The 25,766-nt window shown below is 45.7% G+C and overlaps 1 protein-coding gene across 1 annotated transcript; it reads left to right on the top strand.

Moving 5' to 3' along the window:
* The first annotated feature begins 13,164 nt into the window (after positions 1 to 13,164).
* Positions 13,165 to 24,501, top strand: CLDN16 (claudin 16). Its single transcript, XM_065845017.2, has 5 exons — positions 13,165 to 13,484; positions 18,178 to 18,280; positions 18,542 to 18,706; positions 19,721 to 19,912; positions 20,235 to 24,501. Exons 1-5 carry the CDS (start codon positions 13,371 to 13,373, stop codon positions 20,372 to 20,374), a joined length of 714 nt encoding a protein of 237 aa, XP_065701089.1. The 5' UTR covers positions 13,165 to 13,370; the 3' UTR covers positions 20,375 to 24,501.
* Positions 24,502 to 25,766: the final 1,265 nt, after the last annotated feature.

The raw sequence follows: 25,766 nt of genomic DNA, 5'->3' as shown, positions 1-25,766 counted from the left end.
AGAGGCAGCTGAGCAAATACTTGTCAACCGTGTACAAATGCGGCCAGGACCCTAAATCCAAACTTTGAAATCTACTATTTTAATAAGGATGGTGTGTTGTACATTTTCGCATTGCTGGGAGAAAGGAGAAATTTCTAAAAAGAAATTACTAAAGGGGAAATTTCAATTTTTGAATGCTTCAGTGATTTACTAAGGCTTATTGAACAAGGGGATTACAGACCAGGAAGGAACGTCCTATTTCTTGGGCGTGTATTTGTTCAGTTAGTACAGTTTCCCTTTCTCCTATGTGTATATTTGAATATTAACAGATCTGGACTCAGAATAGGCGGAGTGAGGAAATACTGTCTGCTTCAGAGGGCCCGGGGAGCACAGGGCATGATCTGGGTGGTGCCACCTGCCTTCCCCATGGGCTGCATGGAGAGGGTGTTCAGCCCGGACCTGCTGTAATCCCAGGCTCTGAGATAAACAGGTGATAATTAGTGATAAACGTCCTGCTGGAGGTAGGGATAGGATTGTATTGTTTTGACACTGTGGTTTGCTGCATTCTGATGATTTAGGAGATTTTGCTGGAGCTGCTTCCTGAGATTTGCAAACAGATAAACAAACAGGCTCGTGATTACCTGATCCATCCTGTGCAATGACAGGGAGGGGGGTCAAAGGGGAGAAAAGCAACTGCAATCTCGCCACACTGGGCAGAGACAAAGCAAGGCTGGCTTGCTCTGAAAACACTTGTGGCTGCTGGTACCCAACCTCCCGTCAGCAGTGCTGGTCTGATGAAATCCATCCTAGTTACCTGGCAGCAAACTTTTCCAGTCGTGTCCTTTTTCACTTGCAAAGAAACTACGGATCTGTCAATCTGAGAGATGAAGAAACGGTGTTTTTCTGGGTTTCTGTGGGCCCTGGTTTTACAGCTTTAGCAGTGAAGAAGAGGAAAGCAGCAAAGTTTTCTTTGGCATTGCAGAGACAACAAAGTAGATGCATCTCTCCGCATGTTTATCAAGAACTCTGCTACAGGGAGTAGAGAAATAAGGGTGGTGCTGGCTATTTGAGCTGGTCCCTGGCAGGAACAATTCCTTGCCTGATAAAAGAGGCAGGACAGAAATCCATGTGAACCTGAAGAGAGCAGGGTTAGGAGTGTCTGGATTTGATCACTGATGTCTGGGTAGTCATATCAGTCTGTTAATGTCCATCTGCAAAAGAATGTGCAGTGTTCTCAGGTGCTTCAGTGTGCTGAACTGACTCACTCCTCTCGTGACCCTCCTGCCACCCCCAAACAAAGCAGGCAGCTTCTTGCTGACTCCAGCAGCTGAGGTCACCTCTGGACAGGAGTACAAGTTCCAAAGACACTTTAGTAGGTTTAGATCCTTTGGCTAAAGGCTCTGAGCAGCCAGGACAGAAAAAAGAGATGTTTTGTGTGGGAAAGGCCTGGGCTTTCTACTGAACCTTCTAGGAAAGTACAGGGAGGAGTCCTGGGTGGCAATGATCTGACTGCGCTTGCACTGGGAGGGACATCAAGTGTGGTCTTGAGGAGATGTATGTAGCAGACATGTGCTGTGTGATGTAGTGCTCTGACCACACTGCTGGCTCTTGGAAGGACTGCAATCCATGCCCAGCCTGTACTTGGGAAAAGCTGAGCTTACCATGTGTCCTGGTGGCACCTTTGGTCCAGTTTGTGCCAAATCTGTCCATAGTGTGAATGCGACTGCTTGGATATACAGTAGGACACCCTGTGTCCTCAGTTTATCCCCATTCCAGAAGGCCATGTAGCTTAGACTAAATACAGTCTTACTCTGTGAGGGAGCTGTGGGATCACAGTCCACAGGTGCCTGGAGATGGGTGCTGTGTTCCTCAGGGGCTGTACAGCCATCCCAGTGCTCCTCTGACCATGCTGGGTGCTGTATCGGGCAGTGTTACTGGATGAATGCATGACAGAGTAGCCTTGGGTCAAACAAAGCTGATGAAAGGCAATACTGAACTACACCCATGTGCTCTTCGACCTCCCATAGTCCACGTAGGCTGCAGCACAGGATCTTCCCTGTGCCTTTTTGCACACTTTCCAGGCACAAGTTCTGTGCCTGCATCTTGCTTTGTGGAAGTGAGAGCTTGAAGATGAGTTGCTTGTGTCTCCCTGACCACTGAACCCCCCTCACAACCCATGTGAACACCTCGTGTGCAGAGTCTCAGGTTCACAAACACCTAATTTACATTTGGCTTTCCAGGGACAATTTGAAGTTGATACTTATTACTCACGTTTCATGAAATATTTCAAAACCCAGCAACTCTTTCTGTGGACATCACGAGGAATTTACAAAGCAAGATAAACACTGAAACTCCGCTTTTCCCCTTCATCGCTCATCAGTGTTCTCAGCCCCCTGGAATTTACTGAGAATTTTACACCATCCCTAAGAGCATTGAGTCTCCTTTTCTGGACTTCCTTCCTGTCATTGAGATGTGAAGTATCCTCTTTCTTTTCTTTAAATGATTTTCTGCACTGCTTCAATGGGCAAAATAAATCATTTATTTACTCAATAATCAGTGGTTTTCCTCTTCTGCCCAAGATAATTTTTTCACTGGAAGTCCCAAAGAGTTTTCACTCTATTTTTGCCTTTCTTTCTACATGACTTTTGGGGAAATACCATTCCTTCAGATCCTGAAACTCAGCTGAAAGGCCTGGGTTTATCCAAGGTGTCACAATCTCCTCTGTATTCTCCAGGTTAAAGGTACTCCAGTACTGACAGTCCTTAGTGACTCAATAAACATGTGAGTCTTCATTTTTTGCCATTTACAAAAGCAAGATCATGTGAGAAGAGACATGTCTGTAGACAGTTACTGAAATCAAACTGGGATTGGTTTAGTCTGCAGGTACACAGACTCCTCTAACTGTGCATAGAGATTGTTCTCATATGCAACAGTCCTTCCTGCACTGAGCAAATGCTTAACACCTTGGTCATATCACTCCTTTGAATGTTGTTAGTCAGCAAGCAGCCTCAGCTCCATACTCAGCAGAGATTTGTGCTCTGTGGGTAGTAAACGATACGTTTCCTTTTCTGGCAAAAACAAGCTTTAATGCTTGTCAGGACTTGCAAGTGAGCAGCCTGGTTTCTTCACCTCTCAGGTGTTTCTCACAGATCTCACTGTGCAATGCTTACATTTGGAGAGTATGAGGTTGCGTGTGATCTTCTGTCCTGGCATTCCCTAAAGCTGGCCCCCAGCCTGCCCTGAATTAATCCTTGACCTAAATCTGATGTATTGGGGGAAACATCTCATTCTGTTTATAAGTATTGGCAGGTGCACAGCTGCATGATTCTGGTTTCAGGGTAAGACACAAGCTCCACACCTGGACCAGAGAATGAGTACGGCCAGACACCACCAGCTGAGCCCACTGGTGGCAGCCAGTTGCAAAGCCAGAGAATAAAACAAGACCACTATCTCAAAATGTGTTACATCCCACTCTGATCCATGCCTGAATATATCTTGAACCAGTGCCTGTACTTTTAACTTTGATTTTGTTCACTTGGATTTTCCTCTATAAATTTGACTGTTTGTTTTTTGAAACTTCTGGCACCTGCAGCATCCTTCAGCAATGAGTTTTGCAGGTTTACTCTGTTTTCATTTGAACCCTATGGCTTGCTGCTTCATTTGATGTCCCCAAGGTTCCGGGGAAAAAGGGAAGACCAGTGGGACCATGCACTTAGCTCTGGCTTACATTGTCTAGAAAAATCTTAGAATTATTTTGTTGTTTATCTGCAGGCTGCTTTTTCTTCTCTCTTTTCTCTCATTCATCCAGGAGAGACACCCTTGCTGAACCTTAGCTCCAAGCACTGCTCTGCAGGCAACTCCCAGATGTCTTTCCTAGATGTCAGGAGGATCTGAGATGGCTGTGAATCTTTCCTGGGATTAGTCAGGATTGTGTACAACCCAGTCTGCAGTAAGGGGTGGATGTTGTGTTTGACCATGGTAGCAGCTGAAGCAGGCAAAGATCACAGTTTGCAGGGCTGCAGAGAACAACAGCCGCACAGGAGGCTTAACCCTTCATCACCTGCTCACTGTTGCAAGACTCCCATTCACCACAAAGTTTTAAAAAAGGTTGTTGGAAAAGGCCGCCTCCAAATGACTCTTATTGCCTAAAAGGTAACAGGATAGTGAATAACACCAAAATCAGAGCTTTTCCCTGTATACCTGAATTGGAATCTCCATTTCCAGGAGGGAAGCTCAGATTTCCTCTTTGGAATTGGAATTTGTGATTAATGGAGGCAGCATCACTCAGAGGGACTGACTTGACTTATTTGATACTGACTACACACAGGGAATATATTGTGAAAATTAGATTGAAAATAGGCTGTATGAATCATTCATTTTCAGATGTTGGGGGTCAGAAACACCATAAACCTCTCTGTGTTTGGTCAGCAGACTTGACCTGGAATTCCTAATCTATTGGAGATAAACCAAGCTAATAATCAACCCTTTTCTTGCAGTCATTCAAACATTCATGTTTTCTCGCTGGCTGTAATAAAGCTACAGTTTTGAGAGTAGTTTCGCTCTACACTTCACATGTTAGATTTCATATGGCTCTAGTTAAAATGTGCTTATATGCAGCACAGTGAAGTTGCACAAGGCTGGAGGATGGCCAAACTCCTGGCTTCTCCTCCAAACCATCCTCTGATGAGACCTCTTGAAGGGATCCTGTCTCCTCCGTGGCTTCTTGGTTTTCACCTGTTGCCTTTGTTTTTCCTCTCCTCCTGAATCAGCAACCCACAAATGACCACAAGGCCTGAGATTGTCTCGCAGAATGCCCCAAAACACTGAAATAATTTCCGTCTGTAAACAAGTGGTTTTGGCAGGTATAAAGCTGCACTGTGTGTGTCATTACCCACAGCTCTCAGACTGCAGGGCTTGCCTATGCAAGACAGCAAACTGCTGAGAAATAAAGGATGTCCTGCATTTGGCCGCTCACGTGTTGTTTTCTAAAGTGATACTGGAAGCTCTGATAGAGATTTCATGGCATGAAACCCACCCCACAAGGGTCAAGAGTTTTGACCCATGTGATAGGATTTATTTTGCTTCCAATTTTTCTATTTTGGGATTGTTCTTTCACTGGACATTCTGTACTAGAGGCCAGATAGAAAACAGAAGTCAGACACAATCAAATTAATGGAAACAATGGGTTTCACAGTACTAGAGAGGTAATGATGGGAAAAGCAGGGAGTTATTACACTTGCTTCTGCGTGCTGTTGATAGAAGGTAGCTGTATGTCATATCATCAATAAATGTTTTTCTCAACAGGTATGAAACCAGTTGTGGTGTCATGGGAGAGGTGTGGTGGGACATGTAGGGAAGAAGCTGAATGGTAAAGTCACAGGTGGAGAGTGTGCCTTGTTGGAAGGGTCAACCACGAAGTGTGGCCACTTTCCCCACCATGTGCCACTAGGGCCAGGTGGAGCACAGCAGCTTCTGGTGTTGGAGGCCCAGGGCAGGAGAGAAGCAACGACAATAAATGAAACCTGGGCTTGACTGAGAGGGCCAGGAAGGCAGATCAATGTGTGTGTGTCTGTGGTACTCAGTGCATGAGTCATGAGAGATGTGCACCAAGGTCCTGATGAGATAAAATTCATCCCTGTTACCATCCATGGAAGAGTTTTCAAAGTGCAGTTAGGAAAACATATCTCAAATCCTTTGGGAAATAGGCTCTGTGAAGACCTAATCTTTGGCATCCAGCCACCCTGTTTGCTCCCACAATGTTCCTAATGCCTTCGAGGTCTTGGTCCCCATCCTCCACTGACCACTTATAGCAGAGATCACATTTCTACTGATGTCTTACCCAGTCTCTTCAAAGGACACAGTGATGGGTGAGGTCTGTGCTGATGTGTGAACTGGATGGCCTAGTTATGGAATTAATTTCCTGAGACTGGTAAGAATCCAATGACCTTCAGGATCACCACAGAAAAATTTTCCTCTTTGGGAGAACCTCAGGTTGCTCTTCCAGAGATCAGATGAAGGAAGGTGGGGGCACTGCAACGATATAACAAACAGGTAGAAGGAGGAAGAAGAGAAGATGTCTCATGACTGAGGTCCTCCACAGAAACTGCTGTTAAGCCAATGCTGAAGACAGTTACCTCCAAGAAGCCAGAGTTACCACCATTTATGTTGCTCACTCAGTGAGCATCTAAGCTATCAATCTCAATTACCCATGAGTGTGGTTTTAGGGCAAACTTTATGCCAAGGAAGAGCCCAAGCTGTATTCAGCATTTTAGAGATTACTCAGAGTCTCCCATCCCAGGGTATGGTGATGTCTCACATTTTTGTGCCTGGACCACAACCCCCATCAATTTCCTCAGCCCTTCTGACTTGTCAGATAATCAGTACTGGGAAGATAAAGAGACCTAGGATCCTTCCTAGAAAGCCTCTGTCATAAACTGCTATAAGATATGTAGATCAGACTGTTCGGGCCAATGCAAACAATAGGAGGTTAAGTTTCAGGTCTTTTTTGTGGTTGCTGAACTTAGTCCTTCTTATATATTGCTAGGAATTCCTCTGGGGATCCATAAGACCTAACCTGTTTGGGATGTACTTGGATATTGGAACAATTCAGGATACACAGATCACTGTGCTGTAGGAAATCTTATGACAGGCCAGAACCAGTGAACAATTTCTCATCATCCTCAGAGATACTCTGATCCCGTACAACCATCTTTGAACAAGTAGTTGTCTCTAGAAAGTCAGAGGAGAACTAGGATGTGATTTGTAAGTATTGATAGCCAATGTGCATCAGTCCCCTTTAAGACAGTGAAATCAGAGCCAAGCATTTCTGAAGCACTCTGTAGCTGCTGCTGTGACTCACATGGCTGGATTTTCCAGTGGGGAGCAGGGTCAAACATTTAAAGAAGTCTTTAAATGTGACCAGTTATTCTAGAGCCTACAAGGGAATGAAACTCTTGAAAACCCTTTCCTAAGTGCAGAGTTGTGCATGTGTGTGCAAGGCAGAGGAGGAGGGAACTTCTCCCCTGGACTTGCTAACACACCCCTTATCGTTAGCACTAGAAGAACACATTGGCAACCCAAGGTCGTATTTCAATGACTACAGGGAGTTTAAACTCCAGTTATCTGGCTGGAGGCCAGAGGTTGGAGGTGTTTCTCTCACAGTCATGTCTCTCTACTCATGAAAACGCTTCTTCGAGTCCGATGTACACGGAGACTTTGCTGATGGGTGATGCGGAAGCACTTGGGTGAGCCCACACCCTGTGCTGTCGACAAAGAAGGCGTAAACAAAGCCTAAGCCAGAAGCAGGGGTTGGTCTCCTTTGGGAGATCTCAGATGAGGAACAGCACATCTCCATAAAGAACAGTAAGGGAAACCAAGCCCTGCATGAACCACAGCTGCCAGGGCAGAATAGGAATAGAATAGGAGAAAAAGGGAAAAGTCATGCTGTGCTGTCCTCTCCTAGTGAACAGAAAGACTCCGATGTAGGGGAGAGGACAGGGCAGGAGAGAGAAGAGGAGTGGAAGCCTCTGAAGACACTCCCTATATTTTTGCCTTGGGTGAGATAAGCACTGGAGGCTGGAGTCCCCCATGGTTGTCTCCTGTCCCAGGACTGGGACTGCAGCTCTGCCCATGTCTCCCCATTCCTCAGAGAGCTGTCCTTCCCCTTCCTCCCTCCTCTTCCTCCATGGTTTTGCCCTCCAGCCTACAGCACAGCTTGGCTGCAAGGTGAAGGCAGAGGGTGACGCGGTGTATGTGAGCCATGAGGGGCTCTGCTCAGACTCATTTGCTCAATGGCAGGGACAGATGCATCCCTGCTCTGTCCCTACCCATGCTGGGAGGGGGATGGAGTGAGGAGGTGGCCTTGTGGGAGTCTTTGGGATGTTTGAAGTTGGCTTCTACCCCTTGCCAGAGCCTGGCTGTGCACAGAAGGTCCAGTGCCTTTTGGGAACAGACCTGGGGGTCACTACACATCCACTCTGGGCAGTGTTCAATGTGCTGGATGCTGGGTACTAAACAGAAGGAGACAGTGAGTGTGTGGTGATGGGCAGGTGGGCAGACACTGATTTTAAGGGTCACAGCCCCAGAGCTCTGCAGGGAAACTCCTTGCAGACCCTGTATCCAAACCTGACCCACACACGCCTAAGCAGGTCCCAAAACTGTCCCATGCTCATGGGTTGTGAATCACAGCAGCAACTGTTTTCTCTGAGCCTCAACTCTTGCCCTCCTTGCCTTTTTATATCAGACCAAACATCCTTTTACCAAACTGTGCATTTCTAACCCAGTAGTTACCTCAGTCCCCCCTCAATGAGTCTCCTAGAGGGTCTTTCATCACTTTCTTACAAGCAGGTTGGTGAAAAGGGGCAAGGGGCGCAGAGGTCTGAAGCGGATGTTTCTTGTGAAGTGAGTCACAAGAGGGGCTGGATTTCAGCCAGGAGAGGCTGCAGGGTGAAGCGCACGTACAACGCTTGGGCTCAGGTGAGCTCAGTTTCTGAGAAGCAGCCACTGGAGCACGGACACGATGCAAACCCCTTCCACCATGAGACCTTTCTTCCTTTGCTTCTCTCTGATACTGTGGAAAGAGTTAAATATTCATCCTGCTGTCCCTCTCCTCCCACCATGATGGTTGTTAGTGGCACAGACCTTGTGCTTCACTGGCATTTTTATCACCTTTGCATCAGGGCACAGGAAAGTCCAGGCTCACACTGGGAAACACATGCTTGGATGAGGATGACGCCGCTGGGATGTGACAGGGCATCAACAGCCCTCGGGGTGCTTGGGGACGAGGACTATTCACTGGGACTAGTGACATGCCGAGAAAAGGTGTGTCTAATCCACTGCCCAGCTCCTCTGCCTGTACACGCCTGCATGAAGCTGGTATGCAGCCTCGGCACTGTGTGTTCTCGGTGGCTGCTTTCAGGAAACCCAAGTGGTCACACATGTTTTCGCTGATAAGGATCTTACCACACCCACGCAGAGATTGCTTTGCTACCCCGGTGCTAGAGAGGAGTGGGGCTGTGACTCCTTACTCTCGATCTAAGTCACTTAGTCAGTGCCTCAATTTCCCCAGCTCTAAAATGGGGTTAGTAATACATCATTGAGATCGTGTGTTTCTCAGGTGTGGGATTTCATAGGCAGCTATAAAATAAAATTTATTGTACTAAAGAGAGGTTGCAGGATACTTTGAGAGCCTGAAAAAAGCTGTATTGAAAAGCCTATTTTATTACCTATAGCATTGGAGTGATTGTGAAAACTGTTTTAAAGGAGTGTATTTGAGCATCATACCTGTGTGTATAGTATCTATATACACATACAGAAACACACGCACACAATTTTTACTTACCAGTCCTTTCAGTTCACCTCTAATAGCAAATGTCTTTGCTTTCCTGTTTTCTTTTAATCCTGTATATTGCCTGCTGGAAAAGTCACAGGTTGCACAGAAGTCTTACTGTTTTCCTTGGGGTTTCCAAGCTAACTCCTAGGGTTTTGTGACCATATGAGCACAACTGGAGGGATACATTACAGCTGACATGTGCTGCCCTATATTTCATGCATCTCAGGGCTGGGGAACACTACTCTGAAGATAAGGACACTCAGAGGCTATGGACAGTGGTGTATGAAGCAGGAAAATTGAGGGGGTAAAGCCAGGAGGGAGGAGTGGGAAAAGCTGATCAGACAAGCCTGTGGAGTCTCCCATGGCAGCAGAAGAACTCTTAGAGAAACCTCTCCTGAAGCTCTCCATCACATCTGGCTCTTGAGCCCTGCTTGTTGGACAAGCCCCTGTCCCCAAACACGACAGTCACCTCACTAACTACTTGCCTGCTTGCTGTTGGATCCATACGTCATGCGTTAAAGCACAGCATCACCACTTCCCTCTTGCTCAAGGCTCTCTGTTACACCATATATTAGACACTGTGGAAGTAAAGGGAGGACACAACTGTTCCCTGCTCAATGGACTGTGACCTCATGGGGGTGTTGCTACAAGAATGGTTTTGTAGACATATGAGAACCAGCTATGAGTTTCTATCACTCTCTGCAATAAAGTGGCTTGCCTTTAATGGAGAACACAGGGCACCTTGTGTTAATAAGTAATAAAAACAATCGATCTGTAGTGCATTTGTCTCCTAGCTGGGAGTGTATGTAGCCGAGGTGATAAGGCAAACATTAGTGAACTTATGCTACATCGATCTCATACAGTTTAAGAGCCCTACATGGCCGAGCTCTGAAGATTAAGTATTAGCATACCCTAATGTCAAAGTACTGGAAGTGTTAAGTTAACCAAGAGAAATAGATGCAGTTAGCATATGTAGTATGGTTTACAGATCCATTTGAAAGCTACACTAAGTCACATCAGCCAGGTTTTAGGCTATACAAGGACACATTGGCAAATTATTTTAGGAAAGCTGTTTTTTGAAGCTGAGCGGACATCTGTTGTGCTAAGCCGGGAAAGTAGAGTATGATGAGAAATGGCTACAGACTTTGCTTCACAAAGATGCTGACTTATTTTAAGTAAAGAGTATTAAATATGTAACTCATCATTTTCTACTGAATAAGAATATCGGATTCTTTCTAATAACTCCTACAGTTTCCATGGAGCTGCTTGGACACATGGATCAAAACAAGGATCACATATTCGATTGGCCTCTCTGTCAGGTGAAAATCATGTAACATCTTCATCGTGTTGCGTGCTCTGGAGCAGCCTTATACCAGGGAAAACTGGAGGATCCTGACCTGCTTTCCTGTCGAGGCCAGGATACTCCTGAGCCCTGAGTTAGATGGAAGTGGCTGGTGTGAAGCTACTTCCCATCTCCCAGTGACTCACGACCAGGGAAGTGCTGACATCCTGCTCTAGGAAGGGTCACTCACCTGCCCTGCCCTGCAGGGAGGGTGAACACAGGGAGGTGGATGGAACTGGGACAGCAACACCAACCGCTGGGCACACTAAAATAAACAAGACTGTGCCAGGACAGCCGTGACAGCTATGGAGAGATGGAGCAAAGTGCAGGCAGTACTGGCATCAGGATGTGCTGCCATCATCCGTTAGTGGAGTTTGCTCCTTGGGCTGACATGCATGAGCATATGATGTGCTAAGCTGGAAGAAGAAAGTATGATATGCCCATCAGAAAAGCTTGGAAGCACCACCCTGGCTATTGCTGTCTGTTATTACTCTGGGAGCTCTTCACTTTCCACCTTGGTTGTGCTTGTATTGAGCACACATTTACCACGCACCAAATGAGGAAAAATAGCCCCATTCTCTCCAGCTGGGCTTATTGTCTCTGAAAGAGGCTTGTATTTGGGTGCAGGACAAAATGAGAAGGCAGGGAGATCCATATGGCTATAATACATTTCCTGGTTAATTCTCTGCTATTGTAAAACTCTGCTCTTGCTGCCTGTAATGACTTAATTCTGTTTGTGCAAGATGCTCTCAGATTTTCCAGGCTTTTTCTGAGCTCACCACACCACTTTTTCTGAGTTACTACTAAAAACAACTAGCCAAGGTACCTTGTTTCGAAAACTGGTGCAGCCACAGGTTAATTAACATAGTGCAACACAGGTGAAGGAAGATGATGGATATCATCGGTACGTGTCTCATATCAATGCAATCTATATGTGGCTAATGAAAGTCATCACACTTCGTGAGACCTGCATGGCTGATGCCCTGTCCCTATGGGTCAGAACTGTTGGAAACACAACTCTATGCTTTTCAAAGAATGCCATGGAGTGAGAATCATTGGTGGTTTTGCCTTATATAGACACTTGCATGCCAGAAAATTCATCAGAAAGCATCATACCTGCATACCCATATCAAGACATGAATCTGACAGAGAAGGAAGTAGAAAAGTTCCTCACTTGTCAGCTTCTAAGGATGGAATTAGAAAACAGACAGAAGAAAAGCTAAAGCAGCATAGAATCTTGCAGACCCTGCCTTTTTGTCCTGGGACTTTTGTCCTCTACCCAGTGTTTCCCAAAGCGTGTGTTGAGGACACTTTCTGCAGTGTGACCCCCGAGGAACAGAGTGATCAGGGGATCAGAGGGACCAGGGCAGAAGATTGTTAATTCTGACAGTAAAACTGCCTCATAAGGTTATGGTAGGAGTTATATATTGTAAGAGCAATAAACTCGTTATTGCCGTTGCACTTGGAAGGCAATCTCGGAGAAGCCAAAGCAAGCGTTGAGCAGTTGTGTAAAAATACCGACTGGCTCCATCTGGAGGTGACAGCTGAAATGACAGGCACCATCAGTTCGGGAAAGCCGGTTGCAAGCAGAGCTGAAAGCAAAAAATCTGCTCCTCAGCCCTGTGTTGAGGACTTGCCAACTAAAGGCAGGTCTCCAGTGTTTTATGGCTTCTCTTTTCAAAAATAAAGATCACTGAGAATGTGATGCTTTCTGTGCATTCGTACCTTTGGGATGGGAGGAATTTCTAGTCCCGCTTCTCCTTGATTTTCCTGGAAGGTGCTCTGGAGCTCTGCTGGGTTTCTCAGTGCTGTGTGAGAAGAAGTGCTGAGTCCCCAGCAGCCTGTGTGACCCCTTCTCACCCCAGGAGTCCTGCAGGAAAACAGGGAGGTTGCAATGGCTGTCAGTGAACAGGCAAAATCCAACCAAACAAAATCCCCCAAACTGGTGGTGGCTTGAAAAGTTCAAGATTCGCATGTGAGAGCTGGACTCAGGACACGAACACGTTGAAGTCCAGGGCATGACAACTATCTAGGTTTGGCTTAAATGCAGAATACAGAGTTCCATATCTGAGCTGGGATGGTTGTTGGTGTTGGCTCTGAAGTCCTAGGACTGCTGCCTTTTCCCTTCACTTTCTAGTGACTTTCCTACATTGAATCAGACCAGAGACCAATGGGGTAACCAAAGAACTTGGGATCTACACCAAGACAGTTTATGGTTGCTCACTGCTAAAACATGAACCAATGTAAAGGAATAAACTTGTGTGTGCATGATATCTTTTCTGTGTGTCCCTTAGCAATGCTCGAAACTTCAGCCCCAAAGAACAAGTTTTGATTCTATTTTTTAAATTCCTACTTTGCCAAAACCTGCAATGATATCTGATTCCCTTGCAAGTCCAGGACTTACCTGCATGCCCTTCTGCACAGCCCCATTTCTCTGCAGCCAGGCATGACAAGAACTTTAACTGTGCCGGGCGGATTGGCTGCAGCAGCTCCCGTGGGCGCTCACCCTCCTCCCGTCCCCATCACAGGTGAGCGCTGCCCCTGTGACCATCATTAACGGGTGGCATCTGCAGAACTGAGAAGGTCCCATTTTTCATGGCCACGGGAAGAGGGTGGTGGTGACTTGGGACACTGAGGCTCTGCCTCCACCCCAGTTTTAAGAACAAGGGCTGGGCACTGTTTTTCTCACCCCCCTGGATGTGCTGAGCACCTGCTGGCATGAGGTTTTTCCTCCAGTATGTGGGCTGCTTTTTCGCTTTTTTCTCTACTGGGTTTTTGATACTATCTACCTGGACAGACTGCTGGATGGTGAACGCTGATGATTCCCTGGAGGTAAGGCTGGGGTGAGGAGAGCCTGATCACCGAAACAAATGTGTGCTAGAGAGAGTTTTGGTTCCTGTTATCATTGCTCCACTCTCATAGACTTTTTCCCTGTTGTGCTGGATAAAAGTGGATGAAAATGAAATTAATTACTCTGGCAAGAGCGGGGAAAAAGTAGTATTTTGTACAGTTCTCTGCCAGGCTTTGCTCTCATTTAGTAAGTTCAGGAAAGGTCTACAGGCTCTAGATTTAAATATGTACAAACCTGAGTACTGTTATCCTGCATCTCCATCTTTCATGGACATTTTGCAGATGTTTCTAATTCTGTAGATCAGACTTCTTGGTGGAAATGCCCCATGTGTACACTTGTGCCTTTCAACTATTTTACTTAACAGCCATTGAACTATAGGGCTAGCAGAAAGTTATGGGGAGCATGGGGACTGGCATCAGATCCAGCACTCAAAAACGTGTTCTTGAACTTGTGCAGACAATAGCACCTTCATGTTAGAGAAAGGTATCGGCAAAAGTAAATTGGAAACAAGGGAGAAGAATGCCCCTTACATGCAGGGTGTGCCCCAGAGATGCCAGACCCCAAACCATCGCTATTTCTCCTGCAAGTTTGTATTTATTTTTTTTTTTTTTCCCCAGAGCAATAAGCACTTTCTGTACATTTAAGGGCTGCAGGTCCATAGTGTAGGAATCTGTTTCCTGGCAAAGTGGATACTTTGTGCAGTGAAGGTGAAACAGCTTGCAAGACAGAGTTTGTCTGAATATATCAGCAGAAAACTTTCTGTCTGCTATCCAGCATAGGAGACCTGAAGAGCTCTTCCGTACTCAGTGATGGCAATGCAACATTTAGCAGCATCACAACAAGTGATTAATTATCTGAGAAAAGAAAGATTAAACTGATTACCAGAAAAATACCTTTTTTCCCTATGCCAAAAGAAATCCTGACAATCTGATTGCAGGTCCCACACTGGAAGTTGGTTAGAGATGCCAAGGTGGTCATAGATCCAACGTGGTGAGGTTGCTGATGGTCAGCGTGTCTGTTCTGTGAGCCTCTTGGCAGGGAAAAGAGTGTGCACCCACTGCTGCTGGCTGGGATATCACTCTTCATTTATCAGATTAATTTAGGAGATATTTTAGATTCATTTCAGGAGGATATGAATTGTCTGTAGTCAGCTGAAGATGTCAGTATACTAAGAAAAGCCAAATGGATCCCAGATTGTGGCATCATTTCCAAGAAAAACAGAAGAGAGGAACCCAAATCCTGAGCAAAGTGAGTCCAGGAGAGATCCAGTTCTTTACCCTGAGGCCATGTAACCTTGTCTTCTTGGCAGAAAGGCACCTGTGCTGGGCTGTCACAAAATGCTCCATTAACACCCGGGCTGGTTATTAGTCGCCACTACTCTCACATTCCTGGTCTGAGTGTGAATACTAAATAATGGAGAAAAATGCCCCCAGCCTTAATACCTGACGGACTGATCTCCTTAATGGTCCTAATGACTCACTGCCTCTCTAAATAGGGGAATGCAGGTGAACTATCCATGGCCAGAAAAGTGTGGAGTCCACAATGACTTCTGTTTTCAGCTGGAAAAAGGGTAATTCAGGCAACTTTGACTTCAGGAGAAAGGAACTCCAATCCTTCAGCATAGAAACCACCCAGCTTTGACCCTGGCGCCCAGCAGCTGGGAAGGATGAAGCTGTCACTGTGGTCTTGCTGCAAAGGAGCAGCCCAGGAGAAAGAGGTCAGGGAGTGTCGGGATCAGCCGCCTCCAGAGGGGCTGCAGGGTCCCAGCCAGCATTCAGAAACAGCAAGATTACAGCAACACAGAAATTGGTCTTAGCTGGTGCACTCTGTGTGAGCATCAAGATAAGCCTGGGTCAATTTTTGCAGTAGTTTGTGCTGGAAAAACGCCCATAATCTGCTTCCCATCAAGAACTGTATTGTGTACACAGTCCCTTCCTGTTGCAGGCAGATTACAAAAATTACCACTACTGTTAAACGCTGCCTGTTTTACTCTTGTGCTGGGCTTGTAATCATTGTGTGTTGGCACCTTTATACAGTGCAGTAAAACACTGTGACTAACATCTCTCACATGTTTGTCTTCTGTGCTTTCCACAGAAGAGGATGTGTATGCTTGTTCTGTCATTTTTTGTATTATAATTATTTAAATATTAATTATACATTATGCATAGGATATAATTATGCATATTACAGTCATTACACAGTTTGTGTTTTACATGCATACTTGTGTTAGGGAAAGCAGGTCGTTGCAATGCGTTTTGTAACAAAAGTGAGAGATGAGGAGTGTGGCCGTGGCTCTTTAGCTCCTGGGAGGAGTCCTTGGGCCCAGTGAAGCTGGAGCAGACTTGCTATAGGGGGAAAGAGGCAATAGGGCGTTAGTGCTACCAACATGGTGCATGGGTCCTGCCATGGGATGGAGAAATCCATGCCCCCTCCATGTCCACAAAATGCCTCAGCCCTGACCCCACTCCTGTTTACAACAGAGAGTTCCCGTGTGCCTGGGGGTCTGTGCTGTCTGTACAAGGGCAGATGTCCAAGTGTAGTTTGGGAGCAGATTAACAACCAGAAGGACAAACAGTGCACAAAGCAGTGGGCAGCAAGGGATGGCCAAGAAGGTTAAGAGGCAGATAACAGAATCACTCAGCAGCGGCTCAGACCAGCTGCAGGTTCCCCCTCTGACATCTATTCCCATCCCTCCTGCACCAGGCAGTGATAAATTTATTCCTGATGAGCACGTGCTGCACAGAGATGGGTTGATCCCTGCTCCTGCCTGTGTTCAGTGCTAGCACGAGTAGGTGACAACTGAAACATCCCAAGAAGCACAAAACATTTATTAAGTTTTATTCTAGTCTGGGAAGGGAGTTGTTTCATGAGCTAGACTGTGATCACAACTGTGGCACCTTAAGACCTCTGTTTTGCTTGTAGGCTAACAAAGCCTGGAATCCTGTTAGTCTCTTTATAAGTAATTTAGATGAAAATGCTGCTTGTAAGATTGAAAAACAATACTAATGAGAGCAAGCGAGGAATTAACTGAGAGTGTTAGCTGAATACAGGGTAGTATGAATAAACCTACAGTGGTTTGAGAGGAGGATGAAATGATATAAATACAAGAAGAATAAAATGTAATCTAATAAAAAGATGCTGATTTCAAGCACAGCCTAAACAGTGGTGAGTTAAGACAGGAGTCGCAGCTGGATTAAGAGGGCTGTGATAAAAACTTTTGTCTAATATAAACATGGCAAATTGTTTCACTTGACATTGTTCTCTTGAAAAACACAGAATCAGTGAAATCAGGTTTTTCCAGCATTGCTTCTAATTTTTTGGTCATATTTTTCATTAAACCCGCCACAAAATTCTAACAAATTAGAAGTAGTTTTCATTCTCACAAAACAGAAGATTGTTGTCATTTAAACATAAATAGTATAGTTTTTGCCAGTCTGAAATAGCAAGTCATTTTTACTCGCTTTTAATCCATAGTACAGTATCACAGAGAAGGTGTACAGTTTGCCTCAGACATTGTATTGTGGAGGCAATATTGCAGTTGGCTACTGACTTCAATACATCCTGAATGAGACTTTATTAAGTGGCTGAGATATATTATTATCTGCTTTGTGATTTACACAGTGCAAGAAAAATCGATTTGTTGTGTCATTCAAGCAAGCTCTGTCCCCTTCCCCTGTGTGAAACCCATTCCCCATGAGAGTTTCTCCTTCCATTAGCTGCAGCGGGTGTTGCTGGCAGCAGTGGGGCCGGCTGGAGTCCAAAGCTGCACTGACATTAACTCCACTCCTTGTATGAGCAATTCCAGGAATGTTTCAGAGGTGCTTGTTGCCATATTTGCATCGGTAATGAAAATACCTCCCATATTAAAGTGATTTATGGATGGCTGGGCTGGGAATGGTATCTACACCTTCAGGACAAGGGAGGCAATTAGCTGTGATGCTACTGCAAGGTCTGCCTGAGCCCGGATGTCTCAGCGATGAGTGTGGCTCGGGCACGCGTGGTCCCATAGCCGGGAGCACACCGGGAGCCCCAGGGCCAGGATCAGCACCGGCTGCCTCTCATTTTCCAGCCAGTGTTTACAGCTGAGTCATTTGGGGGCAGCTCCCACACGCGTCTGGAGAGGGGCTCACATCCACACCTCCACTCCGCAGCAAAGGACTCTACCACGCCGCAGACACCTCCCATGCGGGTGCCTGGCTCCTGTGCAATGCCTGCCCCATCAGTCACGCTCCCCTCTGAGCTGCTCCTTCTCAGATGGCGTAAAGGGAGCATGGACATCAAAGTTTCAGGTCATCTGGTCCATGGCCCTGCCCAGCTCAGCCTAGACAAGCATTTGGCAAGGAGTGATCAAACCTGCTCTTCGATCTTTCCTTCAGCCACGCCTCAGGTCCTCCCAGAAATTTCCTTCAGAATTTTTATGCTTACCAGTAGGAAGAGATTTTTCCTAATGTCTAGTCTGAATTTCTTTGGCTCTGTTTTAAAACCATTAGGAGGGACAGAGGAAACATTGTCCTTTTTCTCCATCCGGCTGCTTTTTTTCTTCTTCAAGATAATAAGCTCTGGTTTTCCATAGACATAACTGGATTAGGATTTCTGTTGAAGTGTCTAGTTGACCATCCACTATGTTGATGGAAATATTAACTTACAGTCTTTTTTTCTCTTCTCAACCCACAGGTGAGTACAAAATGCCGTGGACTGTGGTGGGAATGTGTCACAAACGTTTTTGATGGGATCCAAACTTGCGATGAGTACGACTCCATCTACGCCGAGCACCCTGGTATGTAACAATCAAGGATGTTTCTCCAAGTGGCGGGGACAACTGAGCACAGACAAGAAAAGCATAATTCCTACCCCATGACAGAGAATTTGGTGCACATATGTATTAGAGCCATGTTTCTTTTCTCAGTGAGGTATTACTCCCAGGGGAAGCTGGAGAGAGCTTCATTCCAGAAATAAAATGTTCCCATGGGATTTGACCCCGTTACCCACCCACATTTCCATTCCTTGTGCACTAGAGTGATCCGCTTTTGTCCTGCAGTGAAGCTGGTGCTGACCCGAGCCATGATGATCACAGCAGATATCCTGGCAGGATTCGGATTTCTCTTCCTCATCCTGGGGCTGGACTGTGTGAAATTCCTTCCCGATGAGCCGCTCATCAAGCTGCGCATCTGCCTGGTGTCTGGAGTTATGTTGCTCATTGCAGGTATTTCTCTGCTGTCTCCCCACCCTGCAGGACACCCTTCAGCAAAGGAGGAAAAGCTTTAAAACCTTCTCTTATTTTGGGGAGAGGAATTGGTGATTTTCCAGAGGGTAAACATGGGGGAAGGATCTTTATTTGGCTTATTTGTGCAATATAGCTTTCTCTATTTACTGCCTTCCCCTAACAGCACATAGTTGAGTTTATCTGTTTTCGTTTCATGTATTGGCCAGGTGACTTTACTCTGACTTGACTGACTTCCATTTACTGCTATTTTACTGTGAAGAAGTCAGTGTTATTGATAGGGCTAAGAGACCTAATTGCTGAAGAACTAGAAAGTCCTGGCATTCTAGTTCTGTTCCTGGCTCTGCCACAGACAGATTATGTGACCTTGGGCAAGTCACTTAGTCTGAAATCTCTGCAGCCAATCTCTAATAAAAGGATAATAACACAAATGTACCTCCTAGGTGATAAATAACCATCTGACTGAGGTGATATGCTGTTATAGCCACCGGGAGAATTTTATATACAAGAATAAATAGACTGCTAACTAGGTACTGAGTAATTTCATTTGACTTTATGCCAATATCGAGCATCTACCTCTGTTTCAGCACAAGCAGATTTAACATGTCACTCACCCCGGCTACTGGGAGCACATGTAACAGAATTCGAGAGGTTCTTTTAAATATCCTCCATTCACCACCCAAAGTTTATCTGAAAAACGCTGTCAAAGTTCTGAAAGTCAAATTAAATTCTTGAAGTAAATTTGCAATAACTTGATGAATGAGCTGAGAAGGGTGGAACTTTCTGCCTTTTAATGCAGAAACCTGAGTGCCAAGCCATGGGGCACAGCCTCTGCCTGCCAGTGCTCGTATTAGTGAGAGCCAGGGTGGACCCACCAAAGTGACTGGGCTGAGAATGAACAGGGGCAAACCAGCAGTTTATAACTCCAAATTCTATGTTTGTGATCTCCTCGTGACCCATCTGGGAACTCTGTGGAACCTCCCTCCTGTCCTGCAGGTCTCCCGGGCATTACTGGCTCGATGTGGTATGCCATTGATGTCTACGTGGAGCGCTCCTCTCTGGTCTTCCACAATGTGTTCCTGGGCATCCAGTACAAGTTTGGCTGGTCGTGCTGGCTCGGCATGGCAGGGTCACTTGGCTGTTTCTTATCTGGGGCCCTGCTCACCTGCTGTATGCGTCTCTTCAGAGGTGAGGAACTGTGGTAGGGTTGAAACACAGTTCAGAGACAGAGCCATTGCTTGGGGTGTGCTTCGGGCACACAGGGTGGGAAAAGTCCTTCAGGGACATCCTTCAGGATGGTTGCACATCCACAGTAGCAATATCTTCAGTGTTATTTCAGCAGCTCTAAAAAGCACATCAGGGTCTTCAGATGGGAACTGAGGTATAAGTGTGGCATGAAATGCGTTATGTCATACCTTGGAGTGCTGCTTTCTTTGCATTTCAAGGCTTTGCAGCTGTAAGTCACCAAGCACTCATTAGTAGATCCTGTTTCTCTCCCTGTGCCTCACAGAGACCAGCTCTGGAAGATTCCACTCTGCCTACTCCTTGAGGAAAGGCTATTCCTCAGCTGAGACAATCGTAACAAATGTGCATTTGCCATCTTCTCAAACAGCTACTGCCAAAATGTATGCAGTGGACACAAGAGTGTGAGAAGGAAGTGAGTGCTCCAGAAATAATTCTGCTTCTCTTCACAGTGGATTGCAGAGACCCAACATCCTGTGGTTGTAGTACAGATGCAAAGTTAAATTTCAAGGATGTACATTATGCGATGTTTGTACTGCTAGAGTTTCAAAAAAAAAAAAAAAACTTCCTTCATGAAAGTAATCTCTGAGATCTTGCTTTAGGGATTCCTGCTGTCTTGAGCACTGAGGCTGCTTGTGTAAGCACGGACTGAAATAACCAACACAAACTCTTTCAGCATTTGGTTCAACACTATCAGTATGAGTGAGATAAATCAGCCACTCCTGGACCAGACCCCAGTGTTCTGCATGGAGATTCGCAAACTGTAAGATGAATTTGTTCTGTGTCTGGCAATGTGTCGACAGAATGCATGAAGCAGAAAATACAGGCAGAGAGAGGGACTGATCATCTGGCCAACACCTGGATCCTGTGCACTCAGCATGGGAGTGTGCTCCTCTTAAAGGCTGCTGGAGAATTTAGCAGAAGATAAAGAGCTATGTTAAATGCCTGGCCCTCTCTTTGGCCCACCAACCTCTGCACTGAGAAAACACTGCAAATTCAGATGCACTCTTCCCTGCAAAATGCAGTCTTCTCAGTAAGTGCTAAAATGTACATTACAGATACCCTAGACTCACTGATGGCTGGAAATGGCCAGCTTTTTTCTGCTTAGTAAAAATTTTGTCTGGACAAAGTGAGTGAAGATCCAAGGTCTGATCTTTGGCATGACAACATGTCTATGCCAACTAGAAACTAGGAAAAATGATAGTAAAATCTATTGTCCCCTTTCTACCAAAAGATATTTAAATCCAGGTCAGGACTGCTGTCCCCTGCTGCAATCCAGGCTGCCATAGGCTGGATGAGGCTAAAACATCAGCCATGTCTAGAGTGGGTGACAAAAACAACCAGTGTGGTTTAACATATCCCCTTAGGATGGATGCAAAAGCTCTTCCATGCTCTTAATGGGAAGAGAAGCTGAGACACAGTTTTCTGAGGGTTGGTAGGAGCTGCCCGAATCCAGTTCTTTCTACCATGAACACCACATCATGGGCATCAGGGGCTGAGAAAAGGCTCTCAGCCCAGAGGTATACTTGCTCAGGGACAGTGGAGAAACAACAGTGGAGTCTCGGGAGGCTGTGCACAGCCGTGGGTACTGAGACACACTAGAGATTGGCTTCCTCCACTGACTGCTTGGTGAGGAGACTGGATGGAGAAACTCTCTTTCTCCTTCCAGGCAACATGAAGCGAAGCCTTATGTTACGAGAGCAAGAGGGAGGTGGGATGACTGTGAATGGAGTGGGTTGTGTCCCAAAGAGCATCTCTGATAGCCCCTATGATGGAAGATGAGGGCCTAAGTCCTCTAACGGATTATCCTGGAAGCAGCATCTTGTTCTCCAGCACAGAACTGACCAGAAGTGCTAAAACATAACCCAAATCCTGCCATGGCTCCTAATCAAACAACACTCAGGCCCTGGGACAGACGGGACAACAGCGGGTCCATATGGCTTTGCTGCGGGCTCAAGCACCTCCACAAGGCTCAGAGCACAACACAACCATCTCAGCAAAAGCTTTCATGGCAGCGCTGCTGCCCAGGAGAGGGAGGTTTCGTGCCTGCAGGCTTCATGCTGCTTTGGTTGACAGGCATTTATGTTAGCCAAACTGAAATCAACTTATTGCCAGCAGATGAGCTATAATGAACAGATGCAAACACAGTAGGAGAAGTGACGGAGGCTTTTTTGCTAAGTCCTGAGAGACAAGGAGTACAAGAGTTATGAGCAATGTGATGAATTCATGGATTATTCCAAGAATGCACAAAGAGATCTGGAGGTGACAGGAATTTCTGCCTGTTACTGCAGGAATCTGCATCCAGTGGCTTTTGTTCTTGTTGTTTTGTTTGGTTGGGGTTTTTTGTCTATTTGTTTTGGTGTTTGTTTGTTTGTTTGTTGGTGGTTTTTTTTTAACTTTTTCACAGTCCCTTCAGAAACATGTATTTGTTGTGGGGCTTTGGGGCCAGAAGAGCTGGCACTGGCATGCTGCACCGGGGCAGAGAAGCTCTGAGGACGTTTCAGTTTTGGGTCTGGTTCCTGGGCTGTGCCCCTGCTCCTTCAGGGACATGAGGGAGGGTGAACCCACTGCAGAGGCAGAGCTGTGCTCAGCACCTGCTCTAATGCTCATATCCCTTCTCCTCCTCAGCAAGGCAAATGCTCTCACAACCTCCCTGAGGGAGAAAGGACCCCCAGTGCCGCAGGCTGCCCCAGCCCAATTCATCCAGTTCAGAGACACTCCTCAGGAGGAGGTACTGAGCAAAGACGTCATCACTTGGACCAAAATCCTGCATCAAATCCTTCCCAGACTATGCAGGCAATGCATTAACCCTCCCCACTAACACTCAGGAACACTCACCAGGCTCTTGTTGCAGTTTTCTATAGCTTTATCAGAGCCACGAAGATTATCTCTGGCTGGGAAGAATTATTTCTTGTTTAGCTGAGGAGAAGTAGTCTGGAGTCACCTGCTAATGTGGGTGTCATTGCAGATCTCAGACCATTGATTTCTCATTTTTCTGGAGTATGCTGTATTTGAGTAGGCTTCTGGGCCTTTGTCCTCATGGTCTTCAGCTTGTTTTGAGATGGTGGGAGTTGTTTTGTGACTTGCAACGCGTGGATCATGCCAAGCAGCAGCTCAGTGGAGACTTTGGGATTAAACATGTATGCCCTGGTGAGGGGTGAATATAGAGGACTGCTCTCATTAGTCCCTCCAGCCCCATGTTCCCCCTGGAGATACACAAATAAAGCACACACATACCCCAAATACTACCTTAACTCATCATCCTTAAATGTACACGTATACAAAGAACGCTGCACGAACACTTGAGAGGTTTTCTCTTCTTCAATATCTCTGTAGGATAAGGGTTAATTCTTTAACCATGTTTCTGTTTTAGCCACACTCTACTATAGCTTTTAAGAATCTATCCATTTCCTGCACAAGAGGACTAGGAAAAGGTCACAGCCAGGTTTGCTGGGTTAATGTATTGTAATAACCAGTCCAACGCTGCATTGCTTCATTATTCAAATCCTGCTGACAGTCTATCTGATGCTTTGATCAGTTGTTAATATTTAATTGTTAAATCACTGTTTGATTTAATTCTGACTTTCATTTCATGACTACAGTATTTACTCCTCATTAACTCATTACCATGTCTCGATGCAGATTGTAGTTTGGTTGTTTATTCATTAGCAAGAAACCTCCCAGAAAGTACACAGGACTTATTTTTTCTTCCAAAATCACCACCAGCCCCTAAGGCTAAAGACATTGTAGGTAAGCTCAGATAATAAGGTACTTCCTTAATACCTAACTACATGCCGTTCAGCAGCATCTTGCTGGATATGAAAGTAGACTGACTCTGCCTTCCTGATGGCAATTAATGGCTTACTGAGGCTCCTTGCTCAAATGCAGTTTCCAGCAGAGGCCCAACATTTAATCCTCCAGTGCCAACAGCTTTTTAGCCTTCTCCAGACTTCCACCAGCTTCCAAGGAATATTTTTGTATTTTTGGGCACCTGAGTCTCATTGTTTCATTTCCCAGGGTACAGGCAGAGTCGGGGACTTATCTGAGACCTTCGGCTCCCAGGTTTCCTCCCTGCTGTACCTGTCCCACGGTGTCACCTTGAACTTGGGGCTCCTCATTGCCCTCTCCACTGACAGCACACAGCTCGGCGCAGGCTGTCAGGGCTCTGGCTGCTTATAGGTTGTGAAAAATAAACTCTTGTTGGTAAGCTCTTTGCTAAGTTGATTTCATGCCTTACAGATAGGTATTGATTTCCGATTCTGATATGCGCAAGTGAGAGAGAGAATAAAACAAGAACATCCGCAGTGACTGTCCTTTTCTGTGTGCAATGTTTTGTCCTCTCACTACTTCAGTCAGCCTTATTCATAAGGACTCTTGGTAACTTTGGCTCTAATTAGGATGAACTCCTACTGTGACCTTGTGAACTAGATTATCTCCTACTGCAGCTGCATTAATATTTTCCAAAATATGGATTTCCCTTCTTTTCACATGTTGTAATGTGATTTTTGTGTGAATTCAGTAGATCTGAACAATCTTTTTTAGTAGATAAGAATGTTACTTCAGAATTCTGTTTTCCTTACATATTGTAACATTTGTGAGATATAATAAATGCAGTTGCCTGTCAGCATCGTGTTTCTCTAACCCTCATCCAAGTTTTGCCCAGAAAGGTGCTTTGCCAGGTGTCCTGCTCTGACTCCCCTGAAGGGAATCACTGCTCTCCTGGAAGAACACACACCAGCCCTTGGGAAAGCAGACTTCATCCCCAGTTCAGACACTTGACTTCTGGTCATTTTGTAAACTTCTAAAGAGAGAAAAACAAAACTCCACCAAGAAACTGAGCTTTTCTCTCTCAGCTGGGGCTGGACACCCACGGTTTCCTCTTCTACATCTGTTAAATATTGTGGGCAAGAAATTAATGACCAAAATATTCTGTCCAAGCACTGTTACAGGATGCAGAGGACTGTTTTCTCCCTGTAGCTATTGGGTCCCTGCTCTAAGTTGCCTTTGAGTGAGAAAGGAAAGAGCCAGACTTGTGCCATCTAGTGACCCGAAGAGAACGAGCATCAGTCCCTGGCCCCATCCTCGACCCTGCACAAAAGCCTTTAGCCCATAATCCAGAGTCTTCAAATGACAATAAAAAAGACCCCAACAGATTAATGAGCATTTCTGTTATCTTCACATCTTCGTGTGCAACCCTCCTGGTAACCCTTTTATGACTCAGCTGCCTTTGGTTTTGCTCTGTTTCGCCTGAGAGCCAGTTTATGACTTTATTATTCAGCTCTTGATTTGCGGAGGTGAAAGTCCAGCCATGTGCCTCACCAGGTCCCCTTTGTTTTTCATTTCCAGATGGTCACCAAGCAATTAGCTCCTCTGTACTGCTCCCATTTCTCCCTCTCAAGGCTTACTGAAAACAAGCTCTCCCAGAAATACGTCTGCCTTCTGATGTTTTCTGTGTTTTTCTAGAGCAGTTTGCATTTCTTCTCAAAGTCAGAAGCCAGAGGATGTGGCAGCCAGAGAGTCACAACAGAACAAGTGCTTTTCGAAAGCAGACCTAATTCCTAAAGTGATAGAACTATATAGGAATGGTTCATCTTTCCTTGTAACTCTGGGAACATCACACAAACTTCATTAACTGCCCTCATTAAAGGCTGAGTGCTGACAAAAGCATCGGATACCAGGTAAAATCTCTGCTTTTGTAGGAATTGAATACAGGCCTGGAGAAACCTTGCCAGTTTGGCTGGAGCACCTGGGAGTAAAAGGGTAGGCTGGGAGAAGCAGCTTTTGTGGGCAAAGGTAGGTC

This window comes from Patagioenas fasciata, chromosome 9 (assembly GCF_037038585.1).
Source record: "Patagioenas fasciata isolate bPatFas1 chromosome 9, bPatFas1.hap1, whole genome shotgun sequence".
Taxonomy (NCBI): Eukaryota; Metazoa; Chordata; class Aves; order Columbiformes; family Columbidae; genus Patagioenas; species Patagioenas fasciata.
This window is presented reverse-complemented; position numbering and strand designations above follow the sequence as displayed.